This window comes from Mobula hypostoma, chromosome 1 (assembly GCF_963921235.1).
Source record: "Mobula hypostoma chromosome 1, sMobHyp1.1, whole genome shotgun sequence".
Classification (NCBI taxonomy): Eukaryota; Metazoa; Chordata; class Chondrichthyes; order Myliobatiformes; family Myliobatidae; genus Mobula; species Mobula hypostoma.
In genome coordinates this window covers 176,346,100-176,366,207 of record NC_086097.1, presented here as the reverse complement: position 1 = coordinate 176,366,207, position 20,108 = coordinate 176,346,100, and the positions used below count along the sequence as shown (strand labels likewise).

The window sequence follows — 20,108 nt, the reverse complement described above, 5'->3', positions numbered from 1 at the left end:
TCAATAAATTCAGAAATCTCATCTCAGCATCATTGACCTCTGTCCTTAAAATTATTATGCCACCAACCTTCAAGAAGAACAATCTCCCTGACTCCATGCAACTGCAGACTCTCAGCAATGCGATGGATGCCTTAACTGCCTGCAAGAATGGCTCAGGGCAATAACTGCCAGTCCTGCCTGGTTCTCTGCTGTAATGCCTGCCTTGGGTAGAATCTGGAAATGCACCATTGCGACCAAAATTTAATAGTGAAATACATTTTGTTTTTTGAAAAGGGAAGATAACATTTAACTCTTTGGAGTATTAAGTTTCTTGACCAATAAAACAGATAATACTTTAAGACCAATGAAGTATGCAATTATGTTTTTAAATTATTGAAGTGATTTAATGAAACTACTCCCTGATCTATGGATGTTTGTAGAACTGTACTGCTGTATGTTCTCATATTTACAACACTGTTCTAATCTCAACTCTTACATTTATACAACACTGTTAATGTGGTAAAAGGTTACCAGGTACTTCACTGGACTGAAGTCATACAGAATGAGCCATACTGGAGAAATAAACCTTGGACAGTTTTTTTTTTAAAAAAAGGTATCTTAAAATCAAGAAGCTTGTGTAATGATTTAGTTACACCTCTGTTAGGAACTTAGCTATCAGAGCTCGCATTTTAAAAAAAACATTCCCAGAGCCCCTGAAACTAATACAAATAATCCTGGTCTTGGATCACAGCACAGCAACTCATTCCAACCTTCTTAGGAAGAAATATTAAGCTTGGTTGCAGCACCCACAATGAGAATTGGTAGGTGACAGACAAGTTGTGCATTCAAGTGTAAAAACTAAGTACCAATTGACAATCATAAACTTTCCCCTGAACTCTGCTACATTGTAGATAGGAGTGGTCCCTCATTTCAATGCTCAGTGTGAGTGCAGGGCAGGGGTACATCAATGGATCAAACAGATTTCCCATTCAATGGCAAAGCACTGAGTTCCAAGTAAGTAGCAACAGATGCCAGTGAGGAGACTCAGAGACTACAGGTGCGGGAATCTGAAGCAACAACCAAAATGCCGGAGGAAGTCAGAATCTATTGGGGGGGGGGGGGGGGAGGAAGCGAATGCATGGTCAACATTTCTGTTGACCCAAAACATCAACTCTTCATTTCCTGCTAAGGATTCTGCCTGACCTGCTGAATTCCTCCAACAAAAACCAACAGGAATTCTGCAGATGCTGGAAATTCAAGCAACACACATCAAAGTTGCTGGTGAACACAGCAGGCCAGGCAGCATCTGTAGGAAGAGGTGCAGTCGACGTTTCAGGCCGAGACCCTTCATCAGGACCCTGACGAAAGGTCTCGGCCTGAAACGTCGACTGTACCTCTTCCTACAGATGCTGCCTGACCTGCTGAATTCCTCCAACATTTTGCTTTTAAGCAATCAGAAGGAATTGCTCAGCCCCCACCCTTCACAGAACCTGGAATCCAGTCACCAGATCAACCCACTGAAAGCATCACCATACTGTAAACAACAATGAAGGTTAATTTAGTGACACTTGGCCATTTTGAAACATTGATAAATCCATTTGAAACATTTGAGATTGTAAAAGAACTGAACAGGATGAATGCTGACAAGCATGTCTCCCTGTGATGAAACTGGAACCAGATCCAGAGCTTCAGATGAAGACAATAATAAGAAGAATTTCTTTGAGGGTGCTAGATCCACAGAATGCTTGAAGCTGAAGATCTGTGGAAATACAGTTGTTGAATATTCAAGGTTTAGATGAACAGATTTTTTGGGGGAGTAAACAGCAAGGTGAAGATTGACATAAGGCTCCAATCAGTATGATCTTACTCAGTGGGGAAAGAGGAGCTCAAGGCCTCTCGGGATCTTGATTCTAATAACTGGATTCAAAGCACAAGAACAGGCCGAACATGTCTATACTAGCCATTGATCACCTATCAACACATCCTATTTACCTGTTCCTAGTCTGTAGCCTTCTACCACCTGGTGATTCAAGATGCTCTTCAAATGCTGTGAGAGTCTCTGCCTCCACCAGCCCAACAGGCCGTGCTGTGATCCAAGACCAGTGTTCCAGCTTCAAGTCATCCTCTGGGTGAAAAAATACCCTTCCTTACATCACTGACTAACTTTGTCATTAAACCAACACTCTCTGCTTTTAGACATCTCTACAATAGAGTAAAGTGACTTCCTATTAACTTTATCTACGCCCCTAAATTTTGTACATCCTAAAGAGGTCTCACCTCAGCATCCAACATTCCAAGACAGAAAAACAACCAACCAAATAAGTATTTCCTTGCATCTAATATAAAATTCCTTCTATAAGAATGATATTTTACAATAGCTTTACATTTAAGATATACATTATAAATTCAAATTAAAATGTACCATGCCTCCTCCTTTGCTGGTTATGAATAAAACTGAAGGATACATCTTTATTGCAGATTTTTTTTTGTTACATACTACAGGTAGTCATGAAATTTGACAGACTGATCAACTGCAGTGAATGTATCAAAGGAATGAGAGACAGCAACCAGGCTTGTAAATCTTCTGAAAGAAGCATCCACCTGCACAAAACTTCCCAAATAACATTCGCAAGAGTTTATAAAAATGAAGAGGTTCGAGTTGGCTAAAGATCTAAAATATCCATTATTTCTTTACTGAGAAGCTGTTTAAGGGCCCATACTTGGGTCCCAAACTGTTCATGTATTCCAGTCCTCTGGCGTCGACCACATCACTGGCAATGGACCCATGAATGGAATTGACCCTTTCATGACTAAATTCAGGTACATAATCATACGGTACCCCAATATCTTCCTGCTCCTCTTCATACACCTTGAAACAGGAATTAAACATCAGTTAAAATTCTGTAAACACAGGAACACATTCACCCATCCCTTTCCCAACCCCTTCTGCTACTTAAAAACAAACTTGTTTTCTCACTTTCCAGTTCTGAAACGTTAACAGTTATCTCTACACAGAAACAGCCTGACCTGTGGAATTTCCTGTTTGCGTTTCAAATTGTGTACCTGCAGTTGTTTTGATATTAATTCAAATAAACTAAATTAATATGCAAACATCACTGTCAAAGTTGATAAGACCTCTTGATCTTTCAATCTACCTCCTCATGGAAGTTGTTAACCATCTCCAACTCAGTACCACTAAATGCACAGGGGGCACGTACCCTGCCCTACTTCCCGAAGTCTCTGGCTGTGGGCATTAAGGAAATCAGAAAATTGAGGGTCAGGCCAGGGAGCAGGAAAAAGCCACAGACACAGCTAAGAAATAGTAGGGCAGGCTCGAGTACTACTTCATTAATATCCTTGATTAGATTAACATTTCAATGAGCCAGCACAGACCCAGATTGACCAAATGTCCACTGCCTTCCCAGTATCACATTATTTATTGTAAATCACTTCAAACTATTCCCCTTGTCTTACCAAAATAAAGGGGGGGGGGTGGGAGACAAGGTTTCTTCAGAGGTATCCAGGAGTTTCTCCCTTAACAGTCACAAACTCCCTGAAAGTGGCATTGCAGGCAGACCAGGTGATGAAGCCAGCTTTTGGCTTGCTGGCCTTTGTAAGTCAGGGCCTTGTGTCTAGAAGTTGGGACACTATGCTGCGATTGTACAAGACGTTGCTGAGGTTGTGTTTGGAGTATGGTATTCAGTGTTGGTAATATTGCTATCGGAAAGATAACATTAAGCTGGAACGAGTGCAGAGATCTGCGAGGAAGTTGCCAGGACTCAAGGGACTATGAGGGAGGTAGAGTTTGTTGGGACTTTTTCTCCACCTCCACTGCCCCCCCCCCACAACTGGAGTGTGGGAAAATAAAGGGATGATCCTAAAGAGATGTACAAGATAAAGAGAGCTATAGATAGGGTGGCTGTGCAGCCTTTTCCCCCAGGGTTGGGAAATAAAGAACCAGAGGGTACAGGTTTAAGAGAAGAGAGATTTATTAGAAACCCAAGCAGCAACTTTTTCCATCCACGTTTGGAGCTGCCAGAAGCTCAAAGCAAATTACATACATGTCACCATATAACCCTGAGATTGATTTTCTTGTGGGCATATTCAATATATCCATAACAGGATAACAACCATAATAGAACTGATGAAGGACCATTTGTCTTTTGTTCAACTAGTGTGCAAAAGACAACAAACTGTGCAAATACAAAGGGAAAGAAATAAATAAAGCAGCAATAAATATTGAAAACATGAGATCAAGAGTTCCTTGAAAGTGAGTCGATTGATTGTGAGAACATTTCAATGATGGGGCAAGTGAAGTTGAGTTAAGTTATCCACTTTGGTTCAAGAAAATGATGGTTGAAGGGTAGTAACTGTTTCTGAACCTAATGAATGTGAGGCTCTTGTACCTTCTTCCTGATGGCAGCAGTGAGAAGAGAGCATGTCCTAGGTGGTGGAGGTCCCCGATGATGGATGCTGCTTTCCTGTAACAATCCTTGCAAGTGTGCTCAATGGTGGACAGGGTCTTGTCCACTACTTTTTTTAGGATTTTCCATTCAAGGGCATTGGCGTGTCCATACCAGGCTATAATGCAGCCAGTCAATATACTCTCCAATACACAATTATAGAAGTCCATCAAAGTTTTACATGTCATGTGAATGGTTGAGGCAGGTACATTAATGTCATTTAAAAGCTATTGGACAAGTACATGGATAGGAAAAGTTTACAGGGATATGGTCCAATGCAGGAAAATGAGACCAGATTAGACGTGTATCAGAATGGACCAGTTGGCTTGTTTCGGTGCTGACTGATTCTATGATTCTCAGCACAACATTTAACACATTAACATTCACCTGGTCAACTTGAGATCGAAGGAGCTCTATCAAGCCATGACTCTTCCTTCGTCCAAAAGTTCCTGTCCCACCATCCACACAACTTCCCGAGTTCGTAATCATCACGCCATTCTGGTCATAGAATATTTCATTTGTAGTGCTGGTTATATTTTGTATCACTATCTGTGAACCAGGGCTGACGTGTGACATGTCAACATCTGCGCTGTCGCTGTTCCCCATGTTTCGGTCATACTCCACATTTATCCTGTCAACGTATCCAATATTTTTACTATCATTCCTGGGGATTTCCAATACTTTAAGATTCTGTAAAACACAAGTAAACAAATTGTACCTTTGTGTCCATGTTTAAAAACATTATGGCTACAAGGCTATCCCAGAAATTGATTTTGTTTTCTTTTTATTCTAATTGTGTTCAATGTCTGTTCGCCTTGTGAATGCTGCTCATCTCAAGCTCTATGCTTGTGATGATGCTGCATTTCACTGCAGCTGTGCATATGTGTGAATGTGCACATGACAATAAACTTGACTGACTTTTCAATGGACATTTTACTCTATACCTTTTCCGGCATGAAAAGTTTGTTACATTTTTAAGAAGGAAATTTAAAAAGTTGGGCCAGTGTAATTGTAGTTCAGTTTAGATTTAATCTGCAGTTCGTCAATGCTAAGGATACTGGAGAGCTCACATCTCAAATGAACTATCAAATGGAAGTTCCACAGCTCTTTCAGGTGGATGGAAACAACCCACGTATTACTACATTGGAGGCTATTCAGAACATCTTGTCCACATTTAATAATCCCCCTTTTGATTCTCATCATTTAATTTACTTTCTTAAGTTAATCAATGCTCCTTAGAACATAGGAGACCGAGGAGAGAACTTATAGAGATATCAAAATTATGAGTGGCACAGATGGGATGAGGGGTCTTTTTTCCAGCAATGGAGAATCAAAAACCAAGACATAGTTTTCATGTGAGAAGTGAAAGGTTTAATAAGAACCTGATGGGTAACTTCATTTTATACAATGGGAAGTAGACATATGGAACCAGCTGCCAGACGAAGTAGTTGAGGCAGGTATATAGGATGCATTTAAGAAATGTGTACAGATATAGGGATAATGAAAGAATTTAGAGGGAGATGGGCCAAGGGCTGAGAAATGGGATTAGCCTGAACATACATCTTGGTCAGCATGGACATGGATGAGCTAAGAGGCCTTTCCTTGTGATGTCCGACTCTATTGCTCCTCTGTGATTCTTGTCATTTGCCTACATGATGAGTAATAAAACTAGAAAATAATAGAAACACTTAGTAGATCAGTCAACATCTGCAGAATGAGAAACAGCTGTATTTCAAGTCCAAGACATTTCCTCCAATGGTTTTTGATGTCAACTCTCCTCCTTTACAACAGATGCCAGTAGTTGCCTCTGGTGCCCTGGACAGTTTTGGTAGGGACAGTTTTACTTCAAGGAAGACTTGGTTCAGATTAGAATGAGATGGAGACCAAAAGGAGGAATGGAGCCATGATTTGGGTGAAGAAAGGTGCAGGGGAGGGAGCATCGTTCTTTGCTCCAGTTTCAGTACAAACTCATTGTAGAATGGAGGTGGAAAATGTTATAGAAATATTTTAAATTTTGAGAAACATAAATGTTAACAGCCTTTATCCCAGGGTAGGAGGAGTCCAAAACTAGGGAACATAGATTTGAGGTGAGAGGAGAAAGTTTTAAAGGGACCCGAAGGGAAACTTCACACAGGAGATGGTAAGTATATGGAAGGGGCTGCCAGCGAAGTGGTTGAGGCAGGTACAACAGTAACACTTGGGTACATTGAGGGGTGGAGTGTGGAGAGATAAGAGCTGAATGCAACAAATTAGGTCTGGATGGCTGAGCACAGGGACTGAAGGACTGCATCCATGTTGTATTGCTTACAACTCGGTGACGTGGGAACAGAGTGATGGGAAGAAATGAACAGAGAATAACCAATTTTTTTTATTCCCAAGCTTATGAGCCAAACTAATTCCACCCTTCACCCTGAATGGGTGAAGTCTGTGCGTGGATTGACACAATGCTGCTGTGACAGTTTATTATCCATTTCCCATTTCAGACAAGTACTGAGGTACATTACAGTGCAATTGACTGGGAAGTACAATCAATAGCATTTGAAAACCGAAAGCATAAAAAATCTTTCGGTGGACTTGAACCAAGATTTTCTAGCTCAGAGACAAGATTGCTATCATGAGCCAAGGTTATAAGATGTCTAGTACAATGCACAGACTTGGAGAGAAACCCACCATATCTTGCTGACCACCACCTTCTTCATTGGAGACAATGAGGCTCTGCTGATATTGACCAGGGGGAATGAATGGAGGCTTTTTCTTTCTATCATTCCCACAGTACATCGCGAAAGCTGCCAGGAGTAAGCCTATTACGAATGATAGCAAAGGATTACTGGCATTTTCATTAACACATAAAGCATGCAACCCAACTAATTTAGTATAAGATTTTTGATCATCTCTGGGGTATGATCTCTTGACTTGGGGACATATGACATACAATCAAGCTTCTTGATATTATTAAATTCACAAATTTGATGTATGTTCATACATGTTAATAACTGTGAAGGGGGCGGGGGGGGGAAACTAGTTTCTTCTCTCTCCACTGTTAGTATTCTTTTTTCTTATCAGCCTTTGTGCAGTAACAGAGATCTGGGTTCGATCCCGACCTCAGATGCTGTCTTGTGTGGAATTTGCACACAATCCCTGTGACTGCACAGGTTTCCTCTCACATTTTAAAGACATTCCTGGTCAGTGGGTTAATTGGCTGCTCTAAATTGCCCCTAGTGTATGGGTGAGTGGTAGAAACTGGGGAAGTTGGTGGGAAAGTGAGTAGAATAAAAAGAAAATTATTATGAAACAGTACCGCACCAGAACAGGCCCTTCAGCCCATGATTGGTGCAGGCCTGAAGGGCCCACTTCTTTACTGCATTTCCCCTGCACCCTGGTTCAATCACATTGAAGGGTCTGAAATCATACTAGCCTGGAAGATTGTGGTTACCATAATGACAATAACAAATTAGCGGATATTAGAATCTGGAGTAACACAAACTACTGCAGCATCTCAGCAGATCATGCTTCGTCTATGGAGAAAAATGAACGGTCGACGTTTCTGGCCGAGACCCTTCATCTCAACCTGAAAATGTTGACTGTCCATTTTCCTCCACAAATGCTGCCTGATCTGCTGAGCTCCTCCAGCAGTTTGTCCTGTTTTAATAGCCAACATGATACAAATTATGATTTTTTTTCTTAAATTAGGATTTAATTAATTGGTAATTAAATTCCCCAATCTGCCTTAATAGGGTTTCGCCTTGCATCCACTAACCAGAGTGCAAAACATTTTAAAGATTAAACAATCGTGATTTAAAACTTACATAGCAGTAACAAAGCAGCCACAAACATAGTAAGGATTCCCAGACCACCAAGAACTGCGTTCTTCGATGCAAGTCTGGCAGAGCATTGCATTTGGTTAAGGCATTCACATACAGTGATCCGCAATGTTTCCGTGCTCTCACGGTGTTGCTGATCCTGAATAATGATGGGAACCTGAAAGTATCCAGGGACAACATCATCTGTTGGCTTCAAATAGGCAAAGGATCCTAGAAGACAATGGATAAGGAATTAGAGCTGGTCAATCAAAATTAGCGCACAGGGCATTGACATACTCCAAGTCCTCCTACAATCTGAGTCAAGGTAATAAAGCACTAGGTCCATGTCAGAAATGTTGTTGCTAGTGTGGTAAAGCATAATCAAAACTACACCCACCCCAGGCATTCTATTCTCTCTTCTCCTCTCTCCTATTGGACAGAAGATACAAATGCCTAAAAGCATGTACCACCAGGTTCATGGACTGCTGCTATCCCACTACTTTAAGACTATTGAACAGCTCCCTAGCATAATTTGGACACTTGACCTGACAGTCTACCTTGTTGTACACCTTATCTGCTTGCACGGTAATACTTCCTTCTGCATTCTGTTATTGTTTCTCCTTGTCCAACCTCAGTGACCCATTGCATGAATTGATCTACATAGACAGCTTGCAAAACAAAGTTTCACTGGACCTCAGTACAAGTGACAATAATAAAACAACTTCACCATCAAATTTCAGTTTCTGTTGGTATATGAACAAAAGCTTTTCACCATATCTCAGTACCTGTGATAACAATAAACTAATAGCACTATTACTGAGACAAGTTTTTTTTGAATTCTACATTTACTTAATTACTAGAGTTTAAATTTCCAGCTGCCATGATGGCATTCGAGCTCCTGTCTCTGGCTGGATAGCCCAGAACTCTTACTGTTATTCCATAGATTTAACTGTCCTATCATTGTATTTTTACCACGAACACCAAACTGGCTACATGTCTCACATTTTGAATACGTTATAGATAATGAGCTTCTATGATGGTAGTCATGAAGGTTTGCATTTAGTAATGGAGAATGATCATCTACAGTCAAGTATTATCACTTACAGACAACTAGAAAGGCAATACAAGTCACAGATAGCAATATACAGACACAAATTTAACCATACCCATTTCATTGAAGATCATCCACTTATTTTTAATCTCAGGTGGATCATCTGGCAGGAGAAATGTGAATGGAGCTGTGTTGGGTGATGCATCATAATCCTCAGCTGAAATATTTACAAACTTTTCTTGTCCGTTCTCACAAATGAACAGGTCTTTATTGGAGACAAATGGACTGTTGTCGTTGATATCGATCAAATTTATCACCACGGTCCCAGTGCCTGTTCTCGATGAGACTTTTAACGCAACAAATGAAAAGACCACATTGTCGTAAAATGAAAACTTTCAACCATTTCAGACAAGTTTTCAAAGGCTCGCATAAAAAAGACAGGTGGAAGCAAGAAGTCCCATAATGCCAGGTTCAAGAGCAGCTACCTCTCTTCAACCACATGGAATATTGTGAGCAGTTTTGGACCCCTTACCCAAGAAAAGATGTGCTGGCATCAGAGAGGGTCCAGAGGAGGTTCACGAGAATGATTCCAGGAATGAAAGGATTAAAATATGAGCAGCATTTGATGGATCTGGGCCTGTACTTGCCAGAGTTTAGAAGAATAGGGGAGGAGAGGGCGATCTCATTGAAACCTGTCGAAAGGTCTAGGGAGAGTGGATGTTGGGAAGTCTAGGACCAAAGGGTGCAGCCTCAGAATCGAAGGATGTCCATTTAGAAAAGAGCTGATGAGGAATTTCTTCAGCCAGAGTATAGTGAATCTGTGGAATACATTGTGACAGACAGCTGTGAAGGCCAAGTCACTGAGTATATTTAAAATGGAGGTTGATAGGTTCTTGATTAATCAGGGAGTCAAAGGTTACAGGGAGAAGGCAAGAGAATAGGATTGAGGGGGATAATAGATCAGCCATGGTGGAATGGTGGAGCAGACTCGATGGGTTGAATGGTCTGATTAGCCTCCCATGTTTTATGGTCTAACCATTCAATTTTTAGGACCAATTGGCACTACCCTAATTATTACAGTTTAGGAACACCATTACCACTTTGATCATTTAGCATCAAATTGAATTTGTTCTTATTCTGTTTAATTTATGTTTTATCTTACAAATGCTAATTGCCTGATGCTATGCATCTGTGATGCTACTACAAGTGAACTTTTCATTAGACCTGTGACCTTGAATGTGCTCATTTTAATTTCCCTTCTTTTAAAATTGATTTAGTTTGCCCTGTTGATTCTATAACAATTATCGATATGAAATTTTATGGAATCAAAGAAACAAACAGCTTGGAGATGGGTCATTTTGTCTTACTACGTCCATGCCTATCTATGTTCATCCCATTTACCTGCATTAGGCAAATTTCATCCCTTCCTATTCAGGGCCCTATCCAAATGCCTCTCAAACCTCAGGTTTTGACACTTTTCATGGTTCTTCCCATCTCAACATTTTTTCTCTCATGCTACATGTCAGAGGAAGAAGGAGAGGACGATGGAGGATTTCCACTCCCATTTTGCATAGGACCAAAGGAGGCTGCAGAATGTTGTGTAGGCTCAGCCAACCTCATCACAGTCACAACCTCCCTATCATCAAGGACTTCAAGAGGCACAGCCTCAAGAAGATGGCATCTGTCGCTAAGGACCCTCACTGGCAAGGACATACTCTTCTCATTTTGCTATTATTAGGGAGATAGAAGTGGAGCCTGAAGACCCACATTCAATGTTTCAGGGACAGCTTCATGCAACTTCCTCTTAACAAAGGACTACATAATTAAATATATGGATAGATACATTATTTATCCCAAAGGAAATTACAGTGTCACAGTACAAGTGCACAGAGATACAAATATATAAATATTAGGTGAGAAGCAAGAAAGAATAAAAGTTACCTCAAATAGTCTAACAGCAGGGGGTCATCACTTCCTTAGCTATAGGGTGACTCATGATAGAATCCAATGGCAGAGGGCAAGAATGACCTCATGTAGTGCTCTTTGGAGCAGTGCAGTTGCCTTAAAATATTACTAAAAGTGCTCCTCTGTTCAGCCAAGGTGGCATGCAGAGGGCGAGGAATATTGGCCAGAATTGCCAAGATTTTCTGTAGGGTCCTTTGTTCTACCAGAGCCTCCAGGGTGTCCAGTTTGACTCCTATAACAGAACCATCGTTTCTAATCAGTTTATTGAGCTTGTTAGCATCACCTGTGTTGATGCCATTGACCCAGCACACTACTGCATAGGAGATCAATGATCTTCAGATCTCATAATAGCTGCTGCCATCAGGTAGACGGTGCAAGTGCACCAGGACTCGCAACACTAAGTTCAAGGTCAGTTACTACCCCTCAACCATCAGGCTCCTGAGCAAGCTCTATCTTGTTATTTCATGTTCTTGTTGTTTATTGCTATTTATTTATATTTTCATTTGCAGTTTGTTGTCCATTGATCTGCTTACAGTTACTGTTCTATAGATTTGCTTAGTATGCCTGCAGGGAAAAAAAAAAGAATCTCAGGTTTGTATGTGGTGACGTGTATGCACGCTGATAATAAATTTTTACTTTGAATTTTTTCCCCCAGATTTCTCAATGGTCTACAGACCCATGAACTTTACTTCATTATTTCTGGGTTTTTTTTAATATACACTATTTTTGTAATTTATAGTAATGTCTTTGTGCTGTAGCTGCAAGACAAGTTTCACATTATTATCACTGCAAGACAGTGATAATAACTGTAATTCTGAGTGAGTGCTTTCTAACACCCCTGAAATGGTCAGAGGAGAGGTTAAACAGAATAGGACAATATTCCACTATGTTTGGAAGATGTACAAGTACAAGTCACTAGTTCCCTGAAAGTGGGGATACAGGTAGACGGGGTGGTGAAGGCAACATAGGGTGTACTTGACTTCAACAACTTTTAAACTGAGTACAGGAATTGGGACATTATGCTGCAGCTATACTGGTCATTGGTTAGGCTACACTATTTATTGTGTGCAGTTCTGGTCATCACACTGTGGGAGGGATATGATTAAGCTAGGGTGGGTGCGGAGTCAGAAGGAGATACTGGATAGGCTGGGACTGTTTTCCCTGAACAGGAATCCGAGGGGTGACCTATAGAGGTTTATAAAAGTATGAGAGGCAAAGGAAGGATAAACAGGAGACACAAGGCTGCAGATGCTGAAAATCTGGAGCAACACACAAAGGAGCTGGAGGAACTCAGCAGGCCAGGCAGCGTCCACAGAGGAAAATGGACAGTCGATGTTTTGTCAAGAGCCTTTATCTGGACTTCATTTGCATAGACAAGGTGCACGGTCACAGTACATCTCTCAGGGTTGTGAAGTCTGAAGCTGGAGGATGTAGATAGATTTAAGGCAAGATGGGATAGATTTAAAGGGGCTCTGTGCTGCAAGTTTTCCCCACAAAGGGTGGTGAGTATATGGAATGAACTGTCAGAGGAAACTGTAGAGGCAGGTTCACCTACACAAGTTTAGGGTGAAAGGTGAAATATTTCAGGGGAATGTAAGGGGGAACTACTTCACTAAGATGGTAGTGCAAATGTGGTATGAGCTGCCAGCAGAAGGGGCAGATGTATTCAGCCCCTATGCCTCCAAGCCCCCACCCTTCCATGTACCTATCCAAGTGCTTCTCCAAATGGTACTGCTGCATTTGCCTCAACCCTGTGTGTGATAAAGTTGGCCCTCAGGTCCTTTTTAAAATTTCCCCTCACACTCCAAATCTGTACCCCCTAGTTTTGGACTCCCTCAACCCTGGAGAAAAGACTGTTAACATCTTCCTTCTACAAGGTCACCCCTCATTCTCCTGCATTTCAAAGAATGAAAACTTAACCTGGCCAACCTCTTCATATAATTCAGGCTTTCTAGCCCTGGCAACATCCTCATGAATACCCTCTGATCTCTCTGGTTTAACCACACCTTTTTGACCATAACTGTACATTCTCGCAGATGTTTGGAGTTCTCTACCCAAGAAGGCTGTGGAGGTTCAGTCACCCAATAAAATGAAGCTATGAAGGGAATCAGGAGATATGGTATCAGCATTGGAAAGTGGCGCTGTAGTAAAGGACCAAGGGGCTCATCTCTTCCTTGGGTACTGATTGAGTAAAACCAGACCCAGTTGGTGCAATGCCCACACTAGACAAGAAATACAAGTAGTAAATCTCTGCTTTGGTCAGGGTCAGGGCTAAAAAGGGCCAATGTTTTGCACTATTTTTCCCCATGCAATTGCCCAAATTAATTTAGCATTGAGTTGGAGATGCAAAGCAGATAATCTGGCTTTAATTTGCCTTTTATTTGCCATAAAATAAATAAGTCTACAGATATAGGTCCTTCAGGTGACTGAGCCACATTGATATTACTAATCCTACCATCAACCCAATCCATCCTTTCCATGAGCTCCAATCAGATTCTACCACCCACACTCTGCCAATTTACAACAGCCAATTAACCTTATAACGTGCTTATCTTTGGGATGTAGGAGGAAATTGCAGCTTGAGGTGGGGGTGGGACAGAGGTGGGAGGAGGAGATGACCATGCAGTCGCAGGGAGAAATCTGCCAATTCCACATAGACAGCACCCAAGGTCAGGACTGAACCTTACCACAATATCTCAATCCCAGAGCATGTCTATCCCACATTACATTTCCTTCCTGGTTCCAGAGATGTATTACAATTGCCGGTACACTAAGAATATCCTTTGAAGTTTTACTTACTATCTTCAATAGCCAGCACTGTCACATTGTACTCGTTGTGTTTTACGTATGTGGACTCCCTGTCCAGTATGGCTGTTGTCTGGATCTCCCCAGTTTTGGAATTGATGGAGACCCAGTCTGCTGGGTCACTTAACTCACGATACCTGAATACAAACCAGATTGACAGCATTTCAATCCAGGGTCATTAGAAGTTTAGCTGAACAATTACTGTTTAAGTGAACATCTATGAATCCAATAACTTGACCTTCTTGATGCATACACAGCTAAAGACCAACCCCAAATATATTTTTCTTTTTTTAAATGGTTTTTTAAAGCTTGGATTATCTCTTCTGGAAGCATCCTCCTGACAGGCCCAGCTAGAATCAGCTTTACCAGCTTCTTCATAAACAAGCTTCACTGGAAGTGTTGGAGCCAGAAACTTTGGCTGAGTATTCATCAACACTTTGTTCAGTCAGTGCAGCTTATCTGCCTACAAAGTGAGTCAAGGTGACTGACTTTAATGATTAACAGAAACAGGCCACTGGGCTCATTTACTTCATGTTATTGGTTCCTCACAGCCCCCAACCCTTTACATTGGCAAGTTGTGAGATCACCCAATTTGCAAGTAATAATATAAAAGCAAACCATTATTTAAATGTGGTGAGCCTATCAAATGTTGTCGCACAAAGATCCAGGGGTTCAGAACACAAACAGTGGAGTACAGGAGCAGGTTACTTGGTCCAACATGTCTGTGCTGACCAGGGTACCACTTTACACTAACTCCATACCCAGGCACATGGTCCATATCCTTCACTTCCCTACTTGCTCATCTGCCTGTTGAAATGTTTCTGAAACGGCACTACTGTATCTACTTCCTCAAGGAAGTACATACCCCTGGAAGCCCATTCCAGGCAGCTACCATTTTTGCATCGTTATTAGTTTACCTTGTTCTACCTCAATGTGTCATGTAATAACCCAATCCGTATGAATGGTACAGAAGACAAGTTTTTCCACTGCACCCTGGCACGTGACAATAATAATCCAATTCCAATTTACACTTTACCCCACCTTTAAACTCTAAACTTAAAGATCATGTCCACTGATCTTTTAACATTTTTACCTGGGGAGCGGGGGTTAAAAAGATTCTGACTGTCTACTCAATCTGTGCCTCTTTTAATTCTAAAAACCCTTGTCAGGCATCTCCTCAGTCCCCAGTGCTCCAGGGAAAAAACAACCCAAGTTTGTCCAACCTTTCCATATAACTCATACCCTCTGATCCCGGCACCATCCTGGTAAACCTATTCTGCACCCTCTCCACATCTTTCTTGCAACACGGTAACCAGAACTGCACATAATACTCCACATGGAGTCTAATCAAAGTGACCATGAAACACAAAATTGGCCTGCAGCAACATATTAGGGTGACTGAGGGAGTTTCCATTAACACGAAGGATGTGGAAAATAAAAAAAGTTTTGATGCAACTTACAAGAAACTAATGAGATCTCACCCAGAGTTCTCTGCAGAGTATTATTCCTTATACTTAAGTATTTATTTGCATTGTGCAGTGCAGAAAAGTTTCTGGAATGAATGCACTGATGTGCAAAGAAATGGCAAGCATTAGAGTTTAGAATATTTAGTTTGGATCTGACAGGGTACTAAAAGTGGATGCCTAGAAGACCTTTCCTCAAATGGAGTATCTGGAACTGGGGGATGCATTCAGAATATTGAGACTTCATTTCAGAAGGAAATTGGTTTATTATTGTCACATATACTGACAAACAGTGAAAAAGCTTTGTTTTGTGTGTCATGCAGACAGATTATTCCAGACACGAGCACAATGAGGTAGTACAAAAGGAAAGCAATAATGGAGTGCAGAATAATGTATTACATTTACAGAGAAGATGCAGTGCAGGTAGACAAAGTGCAGGACCACAAGAAAGTATATGTATCGTGTAACAGTTCCATTCAAGCATCACATAGAAGCTGCCCTCTGGTCTAGTGGTGACCAGGTGAGAGGTCTTTATGCTTTTATGTTGGCTGACTTCCCAAGGCAGAAAGAAGTGTAGATGAATTCTATGATGTGCTGAGCTGTGCCCACAACCCTGCGATTCCTTGCTGTCTTGGGCAGAGCAATTGCCATACCAAGCCATGATGCATCCAGACAGAATGCTTTCTATGATGCAGCTGCAGTAAGTGGTGAAAGTCATCAGGGCCATGCTACATTTCCTTAAACTTTGAGGAAGTAGAGGAGCTGGGGTGTGAGCAGGATCTCTACCACCAACCCCGCCCCCCCCCCCCGCATCAGTGGGCTGTGAATCTCCCCAGTGCATCTGAACAACTGGCACCCATCTCACACTCTGAATAACCGACCTCTGGTATCACACCCTACACTCTACTTCAATCACCTTAAAATTATGCCTTCTCATATTAGCCACGGGGAAAAGGAGCTGGCGGTTCACTCAATCAATGCCGCTTATCACTTTATACACTTCTATCAAGTCACCTCACCCGCTCTCACTCCAAAAAGTTAAATCCTGGCTCACTCAACCTTTCCTCATAAGAACTACTCTCTAATCCAGGCAGCATCCTGATAGATGTCCTCTGCAATCTCGCTAAAGGTTCTGTAATAAGCGTACAGGGAACTTTCTCCATGGCTACATCAGTTACAAGCAGAGAACGGATAGGCTGGACTTGGTTTTCCATGGAGTAAAGGAAGCTGAGGGGGTGAGCTGACAGGTATATAACATTATAACAAGCATAGATCTTTTTCTGATAGAAGCAGTATGAAGATTAAGAGGGTTCAGGATTAAGATGAGGGGGAGAGGAATAAAAGGGAATTTGAGGGCATAGTAGTGCACTGGGTGGGGCCACTGCATTGGAGAGCCAGAGGCCTGAACTCAATCCTGAACTTATGCGCTCTCTGTGTGAATCTTGCACGTTGACCATGACCTCACGGGTTTCCTCCCACCATCCAAAAATATGCAGATTGGTAGACCAGATGATCACTGTACATTGCCCCCAGTGTGGCAAAGTAGCAGAAACTGTGGGGCAAGTTGATGGGAGTGTCGGGAGAAAAAACCAATAGTACTAATGTAGAACATACGTAAACTGATGCATTCAGCATGACCTGACATGCCAAAAGGCCTACTTCTTTGCTGCCTTTCTCCGTGATTCCAGTTTTATCCATGCACCCCTCCCCCCACTCAGTGTGGTGTGAACGTGGAATGAGCTACTCGCAGAAGTGGTAGATGTGGATTCATTTGTAATGTTTAAGAGGAGTTTGGATAGGTACATGCACAGGAGGGGTTTGAAGTGATTTGTTCTGGGTACAGGCAGCTGGAACTAGTTGAAGACTAGGACTGCACTGTCTGCTGGAAAGACTGGTTTCTCTGCTACAGTGCTTCATGACTTAGGGAGCAAGCTGATTGATAGCTAGAATGCACTGCAGAGATGGAGGAGGAATCAGGTACTGTCACTGTGTCTAATTGACAGACACTTAAGTACGTAACGCATAGAAGGGTTTGGTAGGCTATGTCTACACTACGCCAGATAATTTTGAAAACGCCGGTTTCGAGTAAAAACGACAGGCGTCCACACTAAGCGTTTTTCAAAATATCTCCGTCCACATTAGGTGGATATTTGGGTGAATCTCCTCCTACTAGGAATGCGCAGGACACAGAAAACAAGCGAAGAGGAAACCGTGTCCAGTTACAGGGTAGAAAAACTTTAAAGGAATTGCTCTTGGTTCTCGCTCAGGAGGACTTAAAACTAAAAAAAAAATATACTGGAGCGTATGGAGGCAACCGACAGGGAATTCACGGACAGTATGACCCAGCTGACGACAAACATTGAAAAACTGACCAACTCTGTTGGATTAATAAAGCACCTTGTTAAATGTATAAAACATGTCTGCATCAGTGTTATCTTGTATTTCCATATAATGTTACATTAAGCTGTTACACATCTATTGTCAGAAGTACTTGCATAAATAGGTGAACCACGTTCATGCAAGCAAGGACAGAAAATGGGGCAAAGTGAGTATACTTATTTATTCAGTAAGCTATGGGTCAAAGTATCTGGTGAGTACATTTCTAACTCTTCTGGCTTCAGTCTCGTTGCCGTCTGTTCTGAAATTGTTTGGTTATGTGGGGGGTTGCGTTCAAGAAAATAACGAAATGCCACGCTGCGGCCATCTGTTCCGGCACGTCGTGACAGCGTTTTTAAATAGTCAAAAAAGCTCACTTTACAATTTAATTCTCACGCCGTTCACACCGACTGTGCGTTATAACAGCCGTCCGGCAGTGCTTGCGCAGTACCAAGCAGAAGCAGAAAAAGCATTGTTGTTGTGGTGTTGTCATGACAGCGTTTTTAAATCTCTCCATTTACCCTGTACACACTACAACGGATATTAGGCGTTTTCAGATTTATTCACTCTGGAGACCGTTCCTGAAAATCTCCGTTTTCGGGGGATGAAAACGGCGTTTTAGTGCGGACGAAGGGTCAAAACGAAGAGAAAAATCTTTGTTTTCAAAATTATCCGGTGTAGTGTGGACGTAGCCTTAATGCAGGCAAATGTGATTAACTTAGACAGGCAAAGAGATCAGCACTAAAATGATGGGCTGAAGGGCATGTTACTGTGCTGTAGTAAGGTGGGAGGACCACACCTGATACCGCTGCTGCTCTTTGTCTCAGGATCCATCGCTGTGTAAGATCCCAGCACTTTCCCTATGGGGATGTTCTCCTCTGTCCACAGCTCCTTGATGTGGGGCACGAACTCTGGACCTTCATCCACATCTATAACATTGACTGTTACTATGGAAACATCCTTCTTGGTGGAGCCCCTAACTAGGGCGGCCTCATTCTCCACTTCAATTTCCAACTGGACTGAAGAGGTTGCTTCTTTATCTAGAGGCTAAACAATAAAGACAAAAGTTAGTTTTTTGTCACCTGCTCAAGGATCTGTATGTACAAGTGCAATGAAGTCCTTACTTGCAGCAGTGTCACAGGCACATAACATCAGATACCAAGTAAAACATCACTCCCCCCAACCCCCCACAAGAAATAACAATTCTAACAAAAAAATGCAATCTTTTGCAAAGTAATCAAAGTAACAAGAGCGTTGCTGAACTGTAGCAATCAGGCTTGTACTGGTTGGTTCAAGAACCAAATGTTTGAAAGGAAGTAGCTGTTCCTAAACCCTGTAGTGAGGGATTTCAGACTGGACCTCATGCCCAATAGAGCTGTGAGAAGATGGCATGGCCAGGGTGGTAGGGATCTTTGATAAAGGATATTGCCTTATGCAGAACAACCAATGTTGGAGTGAGATGTGCCAGTATTGTATCAGGCTGCACATTCAGTTTGCTTTTGAATTACTATACCAGAATAATGCCATGATGCTTTCCACAGAAAATCAGTAGAAGCTTATTAGCATGTTCAGTGCAATCCAAATCACTTTCCTATGAAAGTAAAGATGCTGGTGTGCCTTCCCTGTGATTGTATCGTGTGCTGGGCTTGGGACAAGTCACCCAACCTGTTATTGCTCAGGACTTTAAAGCTGTTAATTCACTCCACCACCAATTCTCCAATGTTGACAAGTGAGCACAGGAGATCCGTGAAATGCCCAGAGTGCACAAGTGAACACCTAATGCTTGATTAACAGTAGAATATTGAAAGCTCATAGAATGTTGGCAGAAAAGGTGTTACTGGGACGAGAGGGCTTGATTAGGTTACCATGCTGTAGAAAGGTTGATTAAGCTGCAAAGGGTGCAGAAAAGATTCACATGGATGTTGCCAGGACTAGAGGAATTGAGTTAAAAGGAGAAAATGGATAGACTGGGACTGTTTTCCCCAGAGCAAAGGAGGGTTGACCTTCAAGGTTTCTAAATTTATGAGAGCCATAAAGTGTATGGTCACAGACTTTTTACCCCGGTGTAGGGGACTCTAAAATTAGAGACCACAGGTTTAATATAGAACATAGAACACTACAGCACATTATAGGCCTTTCAGCCCATGATGTTGTACTAACCTTTTAACTCACTCTAACATTAAACTAACCCTTCTCCACTGCATAG

General features: G+C 41.8%; 1 protein-coding gene across 1 annotated transcript in view; it reads right to left on the bottom strand.

Moving 5' to 3' along the window:
* Positions 1 to 436: 436 nt before the first annotated feature.
* LOC134352771 (desmocollin-1-like) overlaps positions 437 to 20,108 on the bottom strand; it is a 43,154-nt gene continuing 23,482 nt past the window's right edge. Inside the window, exons 10-16 of the mRNA XM_063060211.1 lie at positions 18,702 to 18,949; positions 14,058 to 14,200; positions 9,409 to 9,639; positions 8,249 to 8,473; positions 7,113 to 7,243; positions 4,830 to 5,132; positions 437 to 2,848 (exon numbers count right to left, since the gene is read on the bottom strand). Of these exons, the coding sequence (XP_062916281.1) occupies positions 2,663 to 2,848; positions 4,830 to 5,132; positions 7,113 to 7,243; positions 8,249 to 8,473; positions 9,409 to 9,639; positions 14,058 to 14,200; positions 18,702 to 18,949 (1,467 nt within the window). The 3' untranslated portion in view covers positions 437 to 2,662. The remainder of the gene's footprint in view (positions 2,849 to 4,829; positions 5,133 to 7,112; positions 7,244 to 8,248; positions 8,474 to 9,408; positions 9,640 to 14,057; positions 14,201 to 18,701; positions 18,950 to 20,108) is intronic.